This window comes from Heliangelus exortis, chromosome 4, assembly GCF_036169615.1.
Source record: "Heliangelus exortis chromosome 4, bHelExo1.hap1, whole genome shotgun sequence".
Lineage (NCBI taxonomy): Eukaryota > Metazoa > Chordata > Aves > Apodiformes > Trochilidae > Heliangelus > Heliangelus exortis.
Genome location: NC_092425.1, coordinates 7336221 through 7353492, shown reverse-complemented (window position 1 = coordinate 7353492; position 17272 = coordinate 7336221). Strand labels below are relative to the sequence as shown.

Genomic DNA, 17272 nt, shown 5'->3' with positions numbered 1-17272 from the left:
GAGTTATTCACGTCTGAAAAAACATATCTACCTCATACTGTGCCCATCACTTTGTTCTCAACACGCCTATTCAGAGGAGTAAAACTCCACTTTTCCTCTGCAAGCGGGCGGCGGTGGCAGGAGGGGAGGCTGCTCGGAAGGGAAGTTAAGATGCGTGCCCGGAGTTATTTCCCTCTCCGCCACCTTTGGGGAGCTATTGTTGGCCCAACAAAAGCACTTGCTCGCGGGGGACCGGGACCCTGCCGGACATGTGGCAGCCCCGGGTGCACCGCAGATGTGATGGGATGTGTTATCCCGGCGGAAAACGCCGCCGTTTCTCACCTAGAGGGTCCCCACCGGGCTTGAACCGGCGATCAAGGTGCTAAAACCCAGGGGCGGACACCGCCGCCGAACCCCCTGCAAAGCGACGCGGCGCTCCCTCCCCCGCCGCCTCCCGGGGCCGGGCCGCCCCACCGCACCGTCGCGGGGCGGGCAGCGCTCGGCACCGCGCTGTCTGAGCCGAACCGAGCTCCGGGCGGACCGACGGCTACGGCGGCCCGGCAAGTGGAGGCGGGGGAGAGCACCTCTCCCGCCGAGGTGTGCGTTTACCGGAGCCTCCGGCGGGGCAGGGGAGCGGCGGGTTCAACGGAGATTCCTTGGGCGTCGGGGACCGGTTCCTGCTTTAATCGGCGGGGCCGCCCGGTGCGGGGCGATGCGTGTGCCAAGCGCGTTGCCCCCATCGCTCCTTCCCCTCCCCTCCCGCCTTCCCTCCCGGCCCGCACTGCCGCGTGCGGTAGCGCCCGCCAAGCGCCCGCCCCACACCGGGCGGGGGCGGGGCGGGACTGCGCGTGCCGCCGGCTCCCCACCACCACCCGCACCCCACCCCCCCCCCCCACCCCTCCCCATTCCCCCCCTCCTCTCCCTTTCCCTCCGTTCCTCCCCGCACCTTCCCCCCCCCCCCCGCACCCCTCCAACCTCCGCTCCACCCGCGCCGCGCCCCGCGCGCCATTGGCTCCCCGCACGCGCCGGCCCCCCGCGCGCGCGCGCCATTGGACGCGGCGACACGCGACCGGCGCGAGTGGAGGAGGGACGCGGGGGGGGGAGGAAAAGGGGGGGTTGCGGGAGGGGTGGGGCGGGAAGGAGGAGAAGGGGGAGCGGAGGGGGGGGAAAGGGGGGGGGGGGAGAGAAGGAGGAGGAGGAGGAGGGAGGGAGAGGGGGGGGACCCCGGCGCGTGCCGCTCCTTAAAGGGGGGCGCGGCGCCCGCCCCGACACCGGAGCCGTCGGGCCGCCACGCGCGAGCTAGCCCGGTCCTGCCCTTCCCCCCCTCCACACATCCCCCCCCACCCCCATGGGCTCACGGCACCCGCGTTAGAGCCATGAGCCTGCCGCGGGGCGCGTGGACCGAGGGCGGCCGCGTGGAACGGGGGGCATCGGAACCGCCGGGACCCGAAGGGAGCGGCTGCGGCTTCGCCCCGGGCTGGCTGGGCGTGTGCTGCCCCTCTCGCCTGCCCGCCGCCTCGCCTCGCTACCTGCTGCCCGGGGAGGAGGAGGAGGAGGCGGTGGCGGCGGCGGCGGCGGCGGAGGGGAACGCGGTACGGGGAGGTGGGAGCAGCCCCGGCGGGACGCGGGGTACGGCGGCGGGCGGCGGGAGGCCGCGGGGAGGCGGCGGGCCGGGCCTGCGGGCGCAGGTGAGCGGCGTGCAGAAGCAGAGGCGGCTGGCGGCCAACGCGCGGGAGCGGCGGCGGATGCACGGGCTGAACCACGCTTTCGACCAGCTGCGCAATGTCATCCCCTCCTTCAACAACGACAAGAAGCTCTCCAAGTACGAGACGCTGCAGATGGCGCAGATCTACATCAGCGCGCTGGCTGAGCTGCTGCACAGCCCCGCCGCCCCCCCAGACACCCCTGGCAAAGCCGAGCACCGCGGGGCTCCCTTCGAGTCTCCCTGCGCCGCGGGAGCCGGCCCGCCCCCGGGGCCGCCGGCGCCGCAGCCCGGGCCGCCGAGAGCTTCGCCCCCCGGGCACGGCAGGACTCGCTTCCCCCCGCCGCCGACTGCGGGGGGTTACTCGGTGCAGCTCGACCCGCTGCACTTTCCCTCCTTTACGGACGGAGCCCTGATGGGACAGAGAGCCCCTTCCCCCGCACTCCTCATGCCGCAGCCCGGGCAGCCGCCGCAGGAGAGGAGCAAGACGTCTCCCCGGTCCCACAGGAGCGACGGGGAGTTCTCGCCCCGCTCCCACTACAGCGACTCGGACGAGGCCAGCTAGGGCGGGGGCACTGTCCCCAGCACCCCTCGGGCCGCGGACTCCGCCGTAGGGTGCGCAAGCCGCCCGCGGTGCCCTCTCGGATGGGACGGGGCTCTCCTCTGTCGTTTTGATACCCGCCCCCTCTTCTCACACTCCGGCAGCTCCTGGGATTCTCCAGGCAGTTTAGCGAGTGACTGTATCCGCGCTCTAAGGGTTGGCTGTTTTTCTTGGCTTTTTTTTTTTTTTTTTGGCTTTTAAGTTTTAGTTTCCACTTTTTAAAGTTTATTTTGCCTAGAAGTCGTTGCCGTTCCCTCCTGCCAATACACCACCTTGCAGCGCGGAGTCCGGCGAGCAAATGACAGACAAAAACAAAGTCTGGCTCCGCTGCTGCTGCTGTCCGGGGGTCAGGCAGGGATGCTCCCTCCCCAGTGCCCTCCCCACCTCCCTGTCGTGCACCCTCGCTGTCACCCGCGCCCTCCTGGACACTGATCCTGCCCTGCCCGAGTCGAACTGCTGTGGAAACATACCCAAAAAATAAATAACGAACCGTGTTGCCCTGTAAACAGTGGGGAAAAAAGTGGATTTTCCTTAGCGCACCATGTCGGCGTCTTTTGGGGGGAAACTTGGCGCAAGCACTTTATCAGCGGCTGGAGATGCGGTTTCAAGAGGAACGCAGCTAACTGCCAATTGGAGACCATTATTTAATTAAGCCACTTAACCCTAATGCTCTCGTAAAAACGAAAACCGTTTTGTCGTGTCAAACTTTTATGTCCGTTTTATTTTGCTTTTGTGGTAATAGAAAACGTATTTATTATGGAGTGTTTGCTACTATTTCTGCTTCTGTTTTTGGTTTGTTTTTTTTTTTTTTTTTAAATCAACAAACTTTTCTACGGCGGGAATCGTTCGTTTTAATTTTAGCAAAGCCAGCTGCCATTGTTTTATGTATTTTAATTAAAAAAAAAAAAAAAAAAAAAAAAAAAAAAAAAAAAAAAAGTAAGATCAAATAAACGTGGAAAAAAAAACCAAACCAAACCAAAAAACAACCCCCAGCCTGAAGTCGTGGTCGGGTTTAGCTTTTCCCCTTACACGCTCCGAGCTGGGGTCAAAACCCGGCGGCGGAAGGTGAGCGGGACAACCGCAGGAAGCGATGCCCTGGAAGCAGCAGACTGCGCCAGGAGGGCGGGAGGCTCCCCGCGGGCGTGCGGAACCGGGGACCGGGAGGGTCTGTACCCTGAGGGGAGCAGGACTTCCACCTCTGCCAGGACTGCCCGGGATTGCCTCCCAACTCCGTCCCGCCGTTCACAGCCGATACGGGGTAATTGCAACAAGTATGGGGCAAGGGGCTAAGGGCAGCTCGGTAGCCGCCGGTCCCAGCATCGCCGCTTCCCTTCTCCCCCTCGCCGGTCAGGGAAACCAACGGGGCCTCCCACGGAGCCCCCCCTCTGTCTCTCGGGGAACGGGGTGAGTTGTGCGGAGAGGTCTGGGAGCAGGTGGGGAAAGTCACCGGGGTTTGGGGGACGCGCGAACAGCCGGGGGGGGGCCAAGGGAGCAGGATGTGGCCCCTGGACTCGGGTTAAAGCCTGGGGAGGATTCTGATGCTTTGCCCAGCCTGCCTGTGGCACCAGAACCGGGGCTAAAGCAGAGCAGTGTCAGTGCTGGCGTCCCTCGGGTTTCAGCAGGTGACACCTGGGGGGGGTCCAAGGGGCCATCAGTTAACCGGGAGCGGCCAGGAGTCAGGAGCCATGAGCGTGTCACGTTCCGCTGCAGAAACAGGGCACCTGCCCCCCCGGTAACCCCGGGCTGCCCTACAAACACCTGCGCCCGCCCAATACCTTAGAGGGGCGGTGTGGGGTCCGGCAGCGTGAAAACACCATGGGTAGAGTAATTTTCCTTCCTAAAAACGGCCACCTTTTTTTGTTTGTTTGTGGAGGTTTATTGCTGTTTGGTTTGTTTTTGGGTTTTTTTGTTTGTTTTTTTTTTTTTTATTGGTTGGTTGGTTGTGGGAGTTTTTTGTGGTTGGTTGTGGGTTTTTTGGTCGCCTTTTGTTTACGGCACTTATTTCTGAGCTGTGAGAGCCGGTGTCGCTGCTTTGGGAACACGCGTGGGCCCTCTGCACGGGAGTGATGCAGCAGAGCCCTCGCTTAGGGGAGTAGTGGTATGGGGGTTTTGGTTTCCTTATTTGATTTGTTTCGTGTCTGTGCCCCGAGTGGGTGAAGCGGCTGCCCCCGTGACTCGGGGCAGCACCCCACTGAGAGGGTCCCGGCAATTGCAGGGGTGCGAGCACCCCTCCTTGTCCCCGCTGTCCCGGGGGGTGATTCTGTGACTGTGGAAGCGCAAAGGGGTTGAAGAGACCAAAATCCTACCCCCTCCCTCGAACGAGGTCCCTTCCCCCGACGGATGAGAGCACCGCATGGTGCAGTTGGTGACTCACTGTCACCACTCACTGTCCGAGGGTCTTTTTTTTTTTTTTTTTTTTTTTTTTTTTTTTTTTTTTTAACAGTTCCTTGAAAGAGATACCAGCCCCGCATTTCCATTTTGAGGTTCGGCTCTGGAGTTTGCATAACAACTGCTTGGCAGCCCCCCTCTCTTACACTCCGTTAACAAGCTGTAACGTATAGCTGCAGGTTGCTATAATCTCATTAATATTTTGGAAACTTGAATATTGAGTATTTCAGGCTGCTCATTCCCCATATGCCAGGCCACTCCCGCTATGCTGGCTGGTTCCTTTCTCTCCATTATTAGCAATTAGCTCCTACCTTCCAAAGTCAGATCCAAGTATCCAAGATACTAGCAAAGGAATCAACTATGTGTTGCAAGCTAAGCATGCTTAATATCTCCCAAACAAACAAAGAGACAACATTTATTTAAGTAATGAAGATGGATAAATCGCTTTATTGAGCTTGCGACAGTGTTTGTTTTGTATAGACTAGAGCAAAGTTTTTTAACAAGAGGGGCGATGCGCACCAGCCCGTGGAAGTAGTTTAGCGCGGTTTGCTGCTTCGTGGAGTTTTATCATCTTAAACGGGTTTTTAGTTGAAAAGAGCGAGTCTGAAGCCCACTGTCAGAGCGTTAAATTTTGGCTGAACGCTGAACATCCTCCGGGGTGTGCGAAAGGAGCGCGGGGTGTGTGTGTGGGGGTGTCTGGAGGGGGTGGTCACCTTTGTGCGAGGCGCACGGAGGCTCCGTCGTCTTTTGGGATCGGGTGGCCGGGTAAACTCCAGCCGTGGGCTCCGGTGCCGGGAGGTTATCATGTGTTTAGCGCAGGGATTTCGGGGGCCCGGAGAGCAGGAGAGGCGAGGAGGTGGAGGGGCAGGAGAAGGGAAGGGGGGGGATGTGGAACGAGGTTGCAGAACGTCGGTCGGAGCGCATCGCTGCCTTGCAGAACTCTGGCTGATGTTCGCTCAACCTCTGGCCTCGGAGAGGGAGGAGGGAGGGAAGGGGGAAAAAGGGTTAAACCCGGCGAGGGGAGACCAGAAAAGCGCTGGGACCACGGGTGGCCGGGGGGTAGGGGGGAGCTGGTCGTGGGGCCAGTGCTTCTTAATTAGAGCAGGGCGGACAATGCGATGGGGCGGACAATGGGGGGGACAAGGGGGTTGGGGGACTGAGGAGGAGGGGGGTCTGGCCACGGTCCCGGCCGCGGTGCGCGCCGTGTCTGGAGCAGAGCACGCGTTGTCAGCTGGTGAGCGCAGCGGCCTTTCAGGCGGCTCCCCAGGGAGCTGCGCGCCCGCGTTGAGCTCCATCGTCACCCCCTCCCCTCCATCATCATCATCATCGGCCTCCTCCTCCTCTGCGGCCCCCCACCCCAGCCGAGTACAACAGCCAGCATTCAAGCCCCCTTCCCTCCCTCCCCTCGCACAACAGCAGCGCAGTGGCAGCCCCACCACCTCCCAGCAACCGGCAGCACGCGAGGGCACCGCCGGGGCACCTGAAAGAGTCAAAGCCAAAGAAAGGGAGACAAAGGAGGAGAAAAGGATACGCAGGAACGGCCCAGCGTGTCTGCTCCGACAGCGCGGAGGGGCAGGCGCCCACCGAGGGACGGCCGAGCCATGCCGAGGCCGGCAGGGATGGAGACACGCAGTCACCCCTCGCTTCCCACCCTGCAGGACCGGGGAAAAGCACCCCGGTCCCCCCTCTCCGTCCCACAGTCCCGTTCCCTTCTGGGACATCTCCCGTCCTGGGCCCCCCTGACATAGGTGGCTCCACCTTTGGCACTGTCACCCACGGGCAAGAGCCGTCCTGGGGTCTGGCTACCTGCCGTCGCACCTGCCAGGGTTGTGCCTGTCCAGGAGAGCAGGGAGAGAAAAAAAAGGGGGACAAGGGAGAGGGGAGCATCTTATACGTGGGTGAGGAGGTGACCCGGCGTGGGGACCATGTACCCCGCGGTCAGGCCAGCCCTGCAAGTGTCCCCGCTGGCACACCCCGGGGACAAGAGGGAAAGTTTGTTTGTCTTCGCGTAGTCCTTGCAACGCTGCGATGGTCTTTGCCCGAGGCTGAGTGTTGGTCGGGACCGGAGATGGGACCGGGGCACGCAGGCGGCAGCCCTCCCTGAGCTGGGGTCTGGCTGCGGCAAGCCATACGCTGCCCTGCCGCCACCTCCCCCGTTTTTTGTTTTTTGTTTTGTTTTTGGTTTTTTGTTTGTTTGTTTTGTTTTTGTTTGTTTGTTTGTATGGGGTTTTTTTTTTGTTTGTTTTGTTTTGTTTCGTTTTGGTTTTTTTGTTTGCTTATTTGTTTTGTGGTTTTTTGGGTTTTTTTTAAGACCCGCTATTCTTGCCTCTTCCCGGGCAGTTAGGAGAGAGAGCGGCTCCGCTAACTGCGTTGCCTTTGCGCGGGCATTGCGCGTCCTCTTTCGGCCTTGGGCACCTCCAGGCTGCCCCGGAGCGGGGGAGACAGAGAGAGGCCTCTTCTGAAGTGCTATCAAATGGCACAGAATGCCTTCGGGAGCCCAGCCAAGGCGTGTCAAAGGCGGTTTGAGCAGCGAGGCATTTAAACGCTACAATGGGTGGCTTTCTGGAGTCTCTTTTTTTCTCCCTCCTCGCTTAGGATCGGGAGGAGGGAACAGGCGCAGGATGGGTGCGAAGCCTCAGGGATGGGTGCGCTGCGGGGAGCCAGCGGCGGGGCGGCCGCCCCTTCCCCGTCCTGCGGCCAGGAGGGGAAGAGTTCGGCTCCTCTGCCGCTCCCCGCAGCTTGTCGTCCCCAGCTCGGTGTAACCGAGGATGCTCAGTATGAGGGGGTATCGACCCGCCACACACTTCAGCACGGCGGGTAGTCGGGACTTGGAATGGGAACTTATGCCGAGGAGGGGATGGATTCTCTGTAGCGCTGCCAGGGAAATCGAGGGTTGGGAGTGGGAGAGCAAATCCCCACCGCTTAAGGGGTTTCTTTTTGGGATTTCATCCCAGTTGGTTTCCACGCTAATTTTATTTTCTTGTTTTCTCCTTCCCTTTGCTCCCTCCTCTCGTTATTTCCCCTATGCTCCTTTCTCTTTTTTTCCCGGTCCCTTCCGACGGGCACCCATTTCTCCCTCTCTACCGAGGAAGGGACTCGCTGCTGCTGCTGTTGTCGGGGTCCCCGGGAGAGCTGCGGGAGGCGACGCGCACCCGCGGAGGGTGAGCTGGGCTGATGCACTTTTATGGGGCGGGTAATCAACTGCGCATCAGCGAGACAGCGCATCAGCCCATCTGCTTGATATATATTCAGGAGGGCTGCAGCCCTTTTGAAGTCTAATTTCTTCCCCGGGAGAACTCACCGGGTAATTTACCATCGTTTCACAGGCAAGGCGGGCAGCGGGTTAACCCTTTCCCCGAGCGCTGCCACCGCGGGTTTTCCTACCGAGCGAGCAGGTTTTAATGCCTCGTCGCCTCACCGCAAACTTGTAAAAGTGCCTCTTTAATGGTACGTGACTCGCTGAAATAAGACACCCAGCCCACCGGCACGGCAAACCCATCTTCTGCGTGTCAGATCGGTGTTTGAAAGATCTCTTTGGGACAAGCAAATCTCTCGATCCACCGGGTCAGCGCATATCATTTCACCTCCAACCACTCAATAATATTTTTATGCTGCAAGATCTTTGGGTTTGGGTTGTTTTGTCTGTTTGGGTTTTTGGGTTTTTTTGTTTTGTTTTTCTTTTTCTTTTTTTTTCCCATCCAGTGCTCAGCAACCCAGTTTTATCCAGAGCCGAAAGAGGTGCACAGTATGGGCAGCGAGCAGCAAAAAACGCGCTGGAAAATCCTCTTCCTAAGAGAGTTGCTGTGCCCTGTGTCTGGCGGGTGCCCCCGGGCATGCTGCCCAGGCTGCGGGACTCGGTACCGCTGTCGGTGACCGCCGTGCTGGCAGGACACCGGGGGAGAAGGGGGGGGGGATGGGACACGACGGGGAGGGGGTAGCCGGGGGTATTTGGTCTCCCCCCTCATCGTGGCTGGTGCTCCCGGGGCTGATACGAAGCAGGCTCCGGCCTGCCCCCAGCTGCTGGGTCCGGGGCTACGTCCCGACAGCGACCCAGTTGGAGCTGCCGGAGCTCCGGGCCGGGGAAAGCGTTTGGCTCTGCAAGTTTATGAACTTTTATTTATTTACTCTGCTTCCTTCCTTCGGGGCTCTACCGAGCCAGGAGAACCGACGAAGTTGTCTTCTTCGCTCCCCCTTCCCAGACGTAAAGTTTTCTCGTTCAGGGAACACTGCAATAACCCCGAGACCGTTTAGCAACATCACCTGCTTCCCATAAAAACCTCCGAGACAAGCCCCATGGGCCCGGGCAGGAGTGAGAGCCGCTAAGACCCGCCCGCAGCCGTCACCGTGGCCTCAGTCTCCACCTGCACCTCCCTTATCTACAGTCAATATTGTTATCCTGCTCGACGAGGGATCCTGCTCCCTCCCGGCTCCGGGGTGGGATCCTCGTCCAGCGGCTACGCCCTGACCTCCTGCCTCTCCCCCGGCATTGGAAGGGCTCCGGGTAACCCCGTCCGGGGCAGCCCCCGTTTCTCCCCTTGGGTGGTGTGAAGAGGCCAGATTTTTGTTTATTTATTAATTAAATCCCCCAGCCCACCTTCTGAATGAGCCGTGCATGATGGTATCTCTTGCAATTTTTTTTCCCTTCCAGAATCCCTTTTCAAAAAGGGATGGCGTTGATGCATTTTAAAGTTCTTTTAACACAGAAAGGCTGCTCCTGTTATCTTGGCGTTTTGCAGGGAGTGTTACTGCCAGCGATGGGGCTGACAGAAAGGTTGCTGCTGGTGTCCAGAGGAGTGGGCCAGGACCAGCCTGTGGGACAGAGAAAAACTGGGAGCCCTGGGAAGCAGGGACCTCTGTCAGAGCAGGTACTGGGCTCTTCTGTGTTCCATTTCAAGAAAGCAACAGAAACTGGGCTAAGGACTTCTCTACTGCTGATTTCCTTTGGACTTCATTTGCTGTGGGCAAAAGTCTCGCTTGAGTATTTGTTTTGTATTTACCCACATACTCCTTTACTATTCTTATTTTGTTTTTTTCTCATGCAAGTACTAATGCTGAACCAAGAGCCAGCTTTCTATGAAGTTTCCCCAAAGTGCTCTAGTTCCCAGCAAATTATGTATTATCCTCTCTGTGGAGAAGGATCTGAGGCTCAGAAAGGCAAAGTGACTTTCTGTGGACAACAGGAGCAGAGGGTGAAAGGCAGGGGATGAGTGCAGCCTGTGTGCTGCCTTCTGCTTGGGCCACATGCTTTCTTCCAGTCATTCCAGAGCATTTCCTGTTGCAAAGCAACTTTGTTCAAAGCAAAAGGTATTCAGCCTAAGACTGGCTTTTCATCAGCAGATAGATTATTCACCATGCCTCTCCTTAGGGTCAATCCTTTCCCAGTTCCAGGATGCAGAGCAGGTGCTTTGCCCAGCTGTACAGCTGTACGTTGTCCAGTGGCTTGAGAAGGAGGAAGAGGTGTAATTTTCATTTGTGGGGTGAAGGTGAGCAGCACCTGGGGGTAGATGGCAACTAGATGAAGGTTTCTGTGAGCAAAATCATTCTCCTGACCCATACATTTGATGAGGACCAATTTGTCTTGCAAAAATATTCTCATAGCAAATTTTTATGTGATTCTTCTCTGGTCATCAAAAGACTTCTGGATGAAATAAATCATACTGTTGAAGGTATAGTATACTAGTTTGCATTCAAATAACCCTCTTCCCTGCCCTACAGTTTGGTGACTTCTTTTCTGTATTAAGGAAAATCCTGAAATTTTTTTGTTTAAAAGGCTGGAAAAGCTGAATTGTGGTGCTGTGAGGATGGAGACTGGGATAGCAGGGCTCTGCCATTAGAATCCCAGGGTTTGCCTATTGAGAAAGATGGTGAAAGCTCATGTGCATTTCTAGTTGCAACTTTGGAGTTAGCAAATAATTGGATCACTTTATTTGGATGCTGTTGTTGCCTGTGACTGCTGACTCCATCCCTGATCATCCTGAAGGGGAATTGTAATGTGTAATATTCAAAGATATTGCATGCTTAGAAGGAAAGGCAGTTTTAATTAGTTTCATCACCAAATCTTGCAAAGGCTGCTTGTTATCTTTGCAAGGAACCCATTTCTCAGCTGAATTCCATTAGGGGTGTGAAGGCTGCCACATACCTGCCTGGAGTGGCAGTGGCACTTGGGTGACATCCCCCCATGGCAGATATCTCTAAGCATGCACCTGCAGCACTTCCACAGCTGGAGCTGGTGGTGGCACAACCTGAAACACAACCTCCCCAGTGCTGAACAGTCTCTGGCTGTGCTTGTGGCTATTCACCTGTTGAGGTGTGCATAGGATGCACTAAACTTTGCCTATCCCTAATTAAACAACAGCTTAAAAAATGATTCATAGTTTTTTTCCCTAGTATTGTCACCCCCAGGGGAAGCAATGTCTGGAAAGAATACTTTTTCATTTTGTTTTTTTATGTTGCTTGGTTGCTTGGTTTTGTGTTGTGCTTTTTTGGTTGTTTTTGTTTGTTGGGGTTGGGGTTTTTTTTTGTTGTTTTTTTTATTTGGGTGGGAAGGTTGTTTGTTTTTTTTCCCAAGTAATCAACAAGAGCAAATACAAGAGCATTGTCCTGACCCAACAGAAAAAAACAGGTCAAAATTTACCATAAAGACTCAGTGGTTGCAATTTCCTCGTTCCTAAAACAAGGAGCAAGAGAAGCCATTTCCCAAAATAGAAATAAGCAAAATGAATGGTGAGCATCTAAAGTCAGGCTTTCATTTTCCAAAATGTTTCAGCAAGACTCTGCCTCTGGCATTTTGCCAGAGATGAGGGAGATGATGTAGGGACCTGCTGACCTAGATGGTGGTAAAGGGTCAGAGTTTACCCAGAGAATCAGCAGCTGAGAGTGTGGAAGACTCCTCAAAGTCTGCACCTAATACTGGGAACAACTAATTTGTTGTCTTCCTTTGGCAGATCTTTAGTTTGTTACTCAAATAAACCACCGAGAAAATATCAAAGTTCGGAATCTACATATTTTTAAAGAAACCATCAATTTTGATGGATCCTCTTGATTAACAAAAACTAAATTTTGAGAAATGTAAATGCAAAACATCAAAGAAAGATATATTTGACTGAAAAACAAAAAATTAGAGGCAATCCTTAGCAGTGCCATACCCCACCTAAATCTGTGGCCTGGTTACACATCAATCTCAGTCTGTATTGCCTGCAAATCTTTCAAATCTTAATGGTAAGAAGAAGCAAACTGGTAATTGGTTCTGATAATTAAATGCATTTTTGCATTTTGGTTAATTTAAGATCACTGGCTTTTTGGTGAGGTTACTTGAGTGTTAATCTTTTGGAGAGAAAATTGACACTTGTGGAAAAATCTTTAGTTGGGGCAAGAAACATTTTATTTTAGTAATAGGCAGCATCAGGTACTTTAATCAATTTTATATATTTTAATTTCTACTTCTGAGTTCATTTTCAGGTTTTGATGATATTTAACTTGTTGGCATCTGGCTCATACCAAGATGTTTAAAAATATTAGCTCTGTTTCTGGAGATTTTGCAAAAAATATTTGCAGTGCAGTGTCAGGATCCATTTCAACTTTTCCACTGCCATTTTAGATTCTTCTTTAGAACTACTTGGTGTAGGAAAAATAGGTGCTAATGACAACCATCCTTCAGAACTAATAGTTGATATGGTGATATGAAATTCTCCTGCTGAGTATATTATATACCCAAAATGAAAATCCATGAGAGGTCATGATTTACCCTTCTACAGGGTCAACCTGCAGGAAGAATAATTTGGCAAAAATGAACTGTATTTAACAAAGCTTTCATATTGCAAATAATAGGATATGTTTAAGAACACAAGCTTTGAAGATACTTGTGAGCTGTTCTCCGAATTAATTTAAAAATTGAAGTTTACACAGCCTGCAATAAACTTTTAAAAAAAAAATTATTAACATTTTATTGCAACTGAACTTCGGGGCTTTTGTGCTTGCCCAGTAAGAATTCAGTAACCACTCCAGGTGTTCTGAAGGATGCCCTGAGCCAACCCTATATTAAAAAAAAAAAAAAAAGAAAAAAAAGAAAAGGAAAAAGCATGAAAGGGAGCCAATACAAACAGGGACAGCACCCTTCCCTTTCCTCCTTTCCTCTCCCCGGGACCTCCGGTCCTGCTCCTCCTCCTCCTCCTCCCGGTCTTCCTGGCCTCTGTCCATGGTAGCCCTGGAGTGGGGCTTGGTTCATTCCACACCTGATAGAGTAGTGATGCCCTGGGAGTTTTAGGGATTTAATTTAACAGTTTTCATAGACTCATAGGGTGTTTGGGGTTGGAAGGGATCTTAAAGGTCATCTAGTTCCAGCACCACCCAGTATCTCACTGGACCACGTTGCTCAAAGCCCCATCCAACCTGGCCTTGAATCCTTCCAGGGATAAGGCAGCCTTATCTTCTCTGGGCAACCTGGTCCAGTGTCTCACTTCATCCAGTGATGAAGTTCTTTCTTAAATCTACAGTAATTCAGCTAAAAATGCTCACCCCTCATCCTGTTACTACATGCACTTAAGGTACTGGAAGGCTGCTATGGGAAGGTCTTCCCAGAGCCCTCTGTTCTCTAGGGTGAATAGCCCCAACTCTTTCAGTCTGCCTTCATATCAGAGGTGCTCCATCCCTCTGGTAGGATTCATAACCCTCCTCTGGACTCACTCCAACAGCTCCGTGTCCTTCCTGTGTTGGGGGCCCAAGAACTGAACACAGTTCTCCAGGTGAGGTCTCATAAGAGTGGAGGAGAGGGGGAGAATCATCTCCATTGACCTGCTGGCCATGCTGCTTTTGATGAAGCACAGGATACAGTTGATTTTCTGGGCTGCAACTGCACATTTTCAATCAACCTACCTACCCAAGTCGTGTTTCTCAGGGTTGCTCTCAATCCATTCTCCCACCCAGCCTGTATCTGTGCTTGGGTTTGCCCCAACCCATGTGCAGGACCTTGTGCTTGACCTTGTTGAACTTCATGTAGTTTGCAGGGCTCCACCTCTCCAGCCTGTCAAGGTCTATCTGGATGGCATCCCTTCCCTCCAGAGTGTCACCTGCACCCCACAGCTTGGTCACCAGCAAAGATGTTAAACAGCACAGGTCCCAGCATGGCCTCCTGAGGAAAGCCACTCATCACAGATCTCCACTTGGACACCGATTCAGTAAACACAACTCGTGAGTACAACCATCCAAACAGTTCCAAATGATCCACCCGTCAAGTCATAGAATCATAGAATAGAATCATAGAATCAGTTGGGTTGGAAGGGACCTCAGAGATCATCAAGTCCAACCCTTGATCCACTCCCGCTGCAGTTCCCAGCCCATGGCACTGAGTGCCACATCCAGGCTCTTTTGAAATATCTCCAGGGATGGAGAATCCACCCCTTCCCTGGGCAGCCCATTCCGATGTCTGATCACCCTCTCCCTAAAGAAATTCTTTCTAATGTCCAACCTAAACCTCCCCTGGCACAACTTGAGACCTCTTGTGCCCTCTTGTCTTGCTGAGAGTTGCCTGGGAAAAGAGCCCAACCCCCCCCTGGCTCCAACCTCCTTTCAGGGAGCTGTAGAGAGTGATGAGGTCTCCCCTGAGCCTCCTCTTCTCCAGGCTGAACACCCCCAGCTCCCTCAGCCTCTCCTCATAGGATCTGTGCTCGAGTCCCTTCACCAGCCCAGTTGCCTCCTTTGGATCTGCTCCAGCACCTCAATCTCCTTCCTGAACTGAGGGGCCCAGAACTGGACACAGGACTCAAGCTGTGGCCTCACCAGTGCTGAGTACAGGGGCAGAATCCCTTCCCTGTACCTGCTGGCCACGCTGTTCCTGATACAGCCCAGGATGCCATTGGCCTTCATATTGTTCCTACAAAAAAGAAAAAAGAAGGTACCATGTTAAAGTAAAACCCTTTGGGCAGCTGGGAGAAGAAGTTTTGAAACAGATATGAGAGACATATGAGGACAAGACAGGACTGGTAACAGTAGTAATTTTTTGTCTGTGGCATAGATAAAATTTTCAGAGTACAGAGCTGATAAATTTAAAGCTTCAAGACAAAATTCATCACCTTGCACCCAGCCCAGAAGCAAGGAGCACAGGGATTTGGAATCCCAGGAAGTCTTTCCTTGCTTTTCTCAGTGCCTTAGTCTGCTGGATGATGTGAGAGAGCATCTGTCTGCTGTAAGCTCAGTTGGGAGACTTTTGTTGGTGGCACAAATCAGAGGACAAACTCTTTCTGGGTCTTGCTGTCTGCCCCTGGCATGCCAGCACAGCACATTGCAGGGAATTCTGTGGAGTTATAGGTAAGGGCTTTTCTCCCTTCATCCTCTCTGTAACTGGGTTCTCTTTTCATCAGTCTCTGAGGCCCCAGTAAAGGATGAAATCTGCTGATGCCTAGTGATGTTTTCACCCCAAAATTTGTTCATAGTTTTTGCACAAATTGATCCTTCCCTGAAGCTCTCAACTTCTGAGGTCTTGGTCTTTTAAAGACTTACTAGCTTAGTTTGTTACAAGGAAGAAATCTCCTTTCAGAGCTCATAATCTCTGATCCTTCTCTCTGTCTACACAGTCCAAGTGGGTTTATATTGGCAGAAGCATCTCCCAGTATTGCTTCTGTGTAGGGAGAATCCCAGGAGTTTGTGGCTGGCAGGAAAAGATCTATTTCCTTCTGAGATGACTCTACCCCAGGATGTTAATGTGCCCTCTGCTGCTGCAGGGCTTCTGTCTGAAAGAGATGAGAAGCAAACAAGATGAAAAACTGGGTATTTTCCATGAAAAAAATTGAGACAGAGACCTGGAGGCTTATTGCTGGCTGAAATAAAAACAATGACATAAGTAGGTATAAAAGGCAAAACAAAATATAACAAAAGCATGTGTTAAAGAAACCCAGTTCCTGCACAGCTATAATCTGTCAGAGTCTGCAGTTATATTATAAAGCAGGATGCTTGATAAAATTAGGTGTCCTCCATAAGAATACAGTTTTGATGTAAAATCAGTAAGAAATGCTCACGATGCTCATGGCATTAAATAAAACAAACTAACCAAATCCTACCTCCCACTACCTCGCCCCCAAAAAAAAACAAAAAAAAAAAAAAAAGAAAAAGAAAAAGAAACTCAACCAAACAACAACAAAAGAAACCAACACAGCAGCATGCCATTCAAAAGCAGGTGGTTCATTCCTATGAAAGAAAAAATAGCAGAATTTGTGTCTTGGATTCCCAGTGAAAAAAAGAACTTTTCTTCCTTCTAAAAGTTCAAATTTCTTTCTTTCACCTTGAACCAGTGCTGGAATTGGAGGCTGTAAGAGGATGCTTGTTTATCTTTCTCTGTGTAGTCGTTTTGCTCAGGCACGGCTGAAAATGGAATCTGATTTTTTTTTTTTATTTTATTTTGTTTGTATTGTGATAACATTCTCGGCAAGCAGGTGAGCACTGGAACGACAAGGGTGTAGCTCTTTATTACTGTAAGTCATCTTTCTGCTCATAAATAAGCCTCTGGAATTGAATGGGATTGCTCAGTTGTGCAAGAGTGCACAGGATGTGCCCATAAACCAAACCAAACCACACTATCCAGTGCAATTAAAACAAGGATCTCCGTGCATGAAGGGAGAGCCCTTGCTGTAGATGTAATAAATCATTATTAAAACAATCGTGGCTGTTTCAGGCTGATGCTGGTGCTTGAATAAAAATATATATTTCTATATTTCTGTATATTTCTAGCTTTGATAATTCTACAAGGTCAACTTTAGGGCTTTGCTCAGACAAATGTATGGATGTGTGTTTTAGTTGCAGTCATATGGATGTCTCCTTTAGGACTCCAACATGGTCACCTGGTTAGGGGGAGCAAACCCTGGCTCTGAATGTGGTGTCATCATTTCTGTACTTAATGTCCCTGAAAACAGTGACAGGACCAGTGCCTTGAGGGTCTCTTTCAAGTTGCACAAATGCCAACTCATGGTGCATTTTGAGAGAACCTTGTAGAACCATTTCTGTTTCTGAAATCTGGATGATCTTCTAAGTCATAAACCACACCTCTCCCCTTACAAAAGAAAGAGATCCCTTCTCAGATTCATGCTTTTATTTAAATATCAATGTACTTATTTCCAAGCTCAGTTCTGCTGGTTGGGTCATGTGGGACAGATCCCTGCTTAACAAAAAGAAGACAGAAAAACGGGAAAGTTAATCTCCTTCTTAAGAGACATTGAAGAAAGAAAAAAGAAAAAAAAAAAAGAAAAAAATTTACTTTCTTCTGGCACAGGAGCTACCCACTGGAATAAGCATCTACTGCATCTCTGTGTGACTCTTCTACTGAAGGGCCCCAGAGCAATGGTGCTTATAGTGGGTGTCTGCCCTTTGCTATGCAGCCACGAGAGGTGTTTCAAAAGCCCCCTACACAAATAAATACCTATTCAATTGGCAGACAGGGATTCAGGAGGGTGGGCAAGAGCTTGGCATGCAGTGCTGAGCCTTGCCTCTTGCTGAGCCTCTTTGGAAAATTCACATAGCTACAGGTATGTGTGCTCTTCTTCAGTCTGAAAAGAGGTGGTAAGTTGTTCCTAAGAAAAGGTGATAAATTGAGTAACTGAAGAGCAGCTTGACTTGAA

General features: G+C 52.2%; 1 protein-coding gene across 1 annotated transcript; it reads left to right on the top strand.

Moving 5' to 3' along the window:
* The first annotated feature begins 1200 nt into the window (after positions 1–1200).
* Positions 1201–3073, top strand: ATOH1 (atonal bHLH transcription factor 1). The gene has a single exon (XM_071744258.1). The coding sequence runs from the start codon at positions 1356–1358 to the stop codon at positions 2244–2246; it is 891 nt and encodes a 296-aa protein (XP_071600359.1). The 5' UTR covers positions 1201–1355; the 3' UTR covers positions 2247–3073.
* The last annotated feature ends 14199 nt before the right edge of the window (positions 3074–17272 follow it).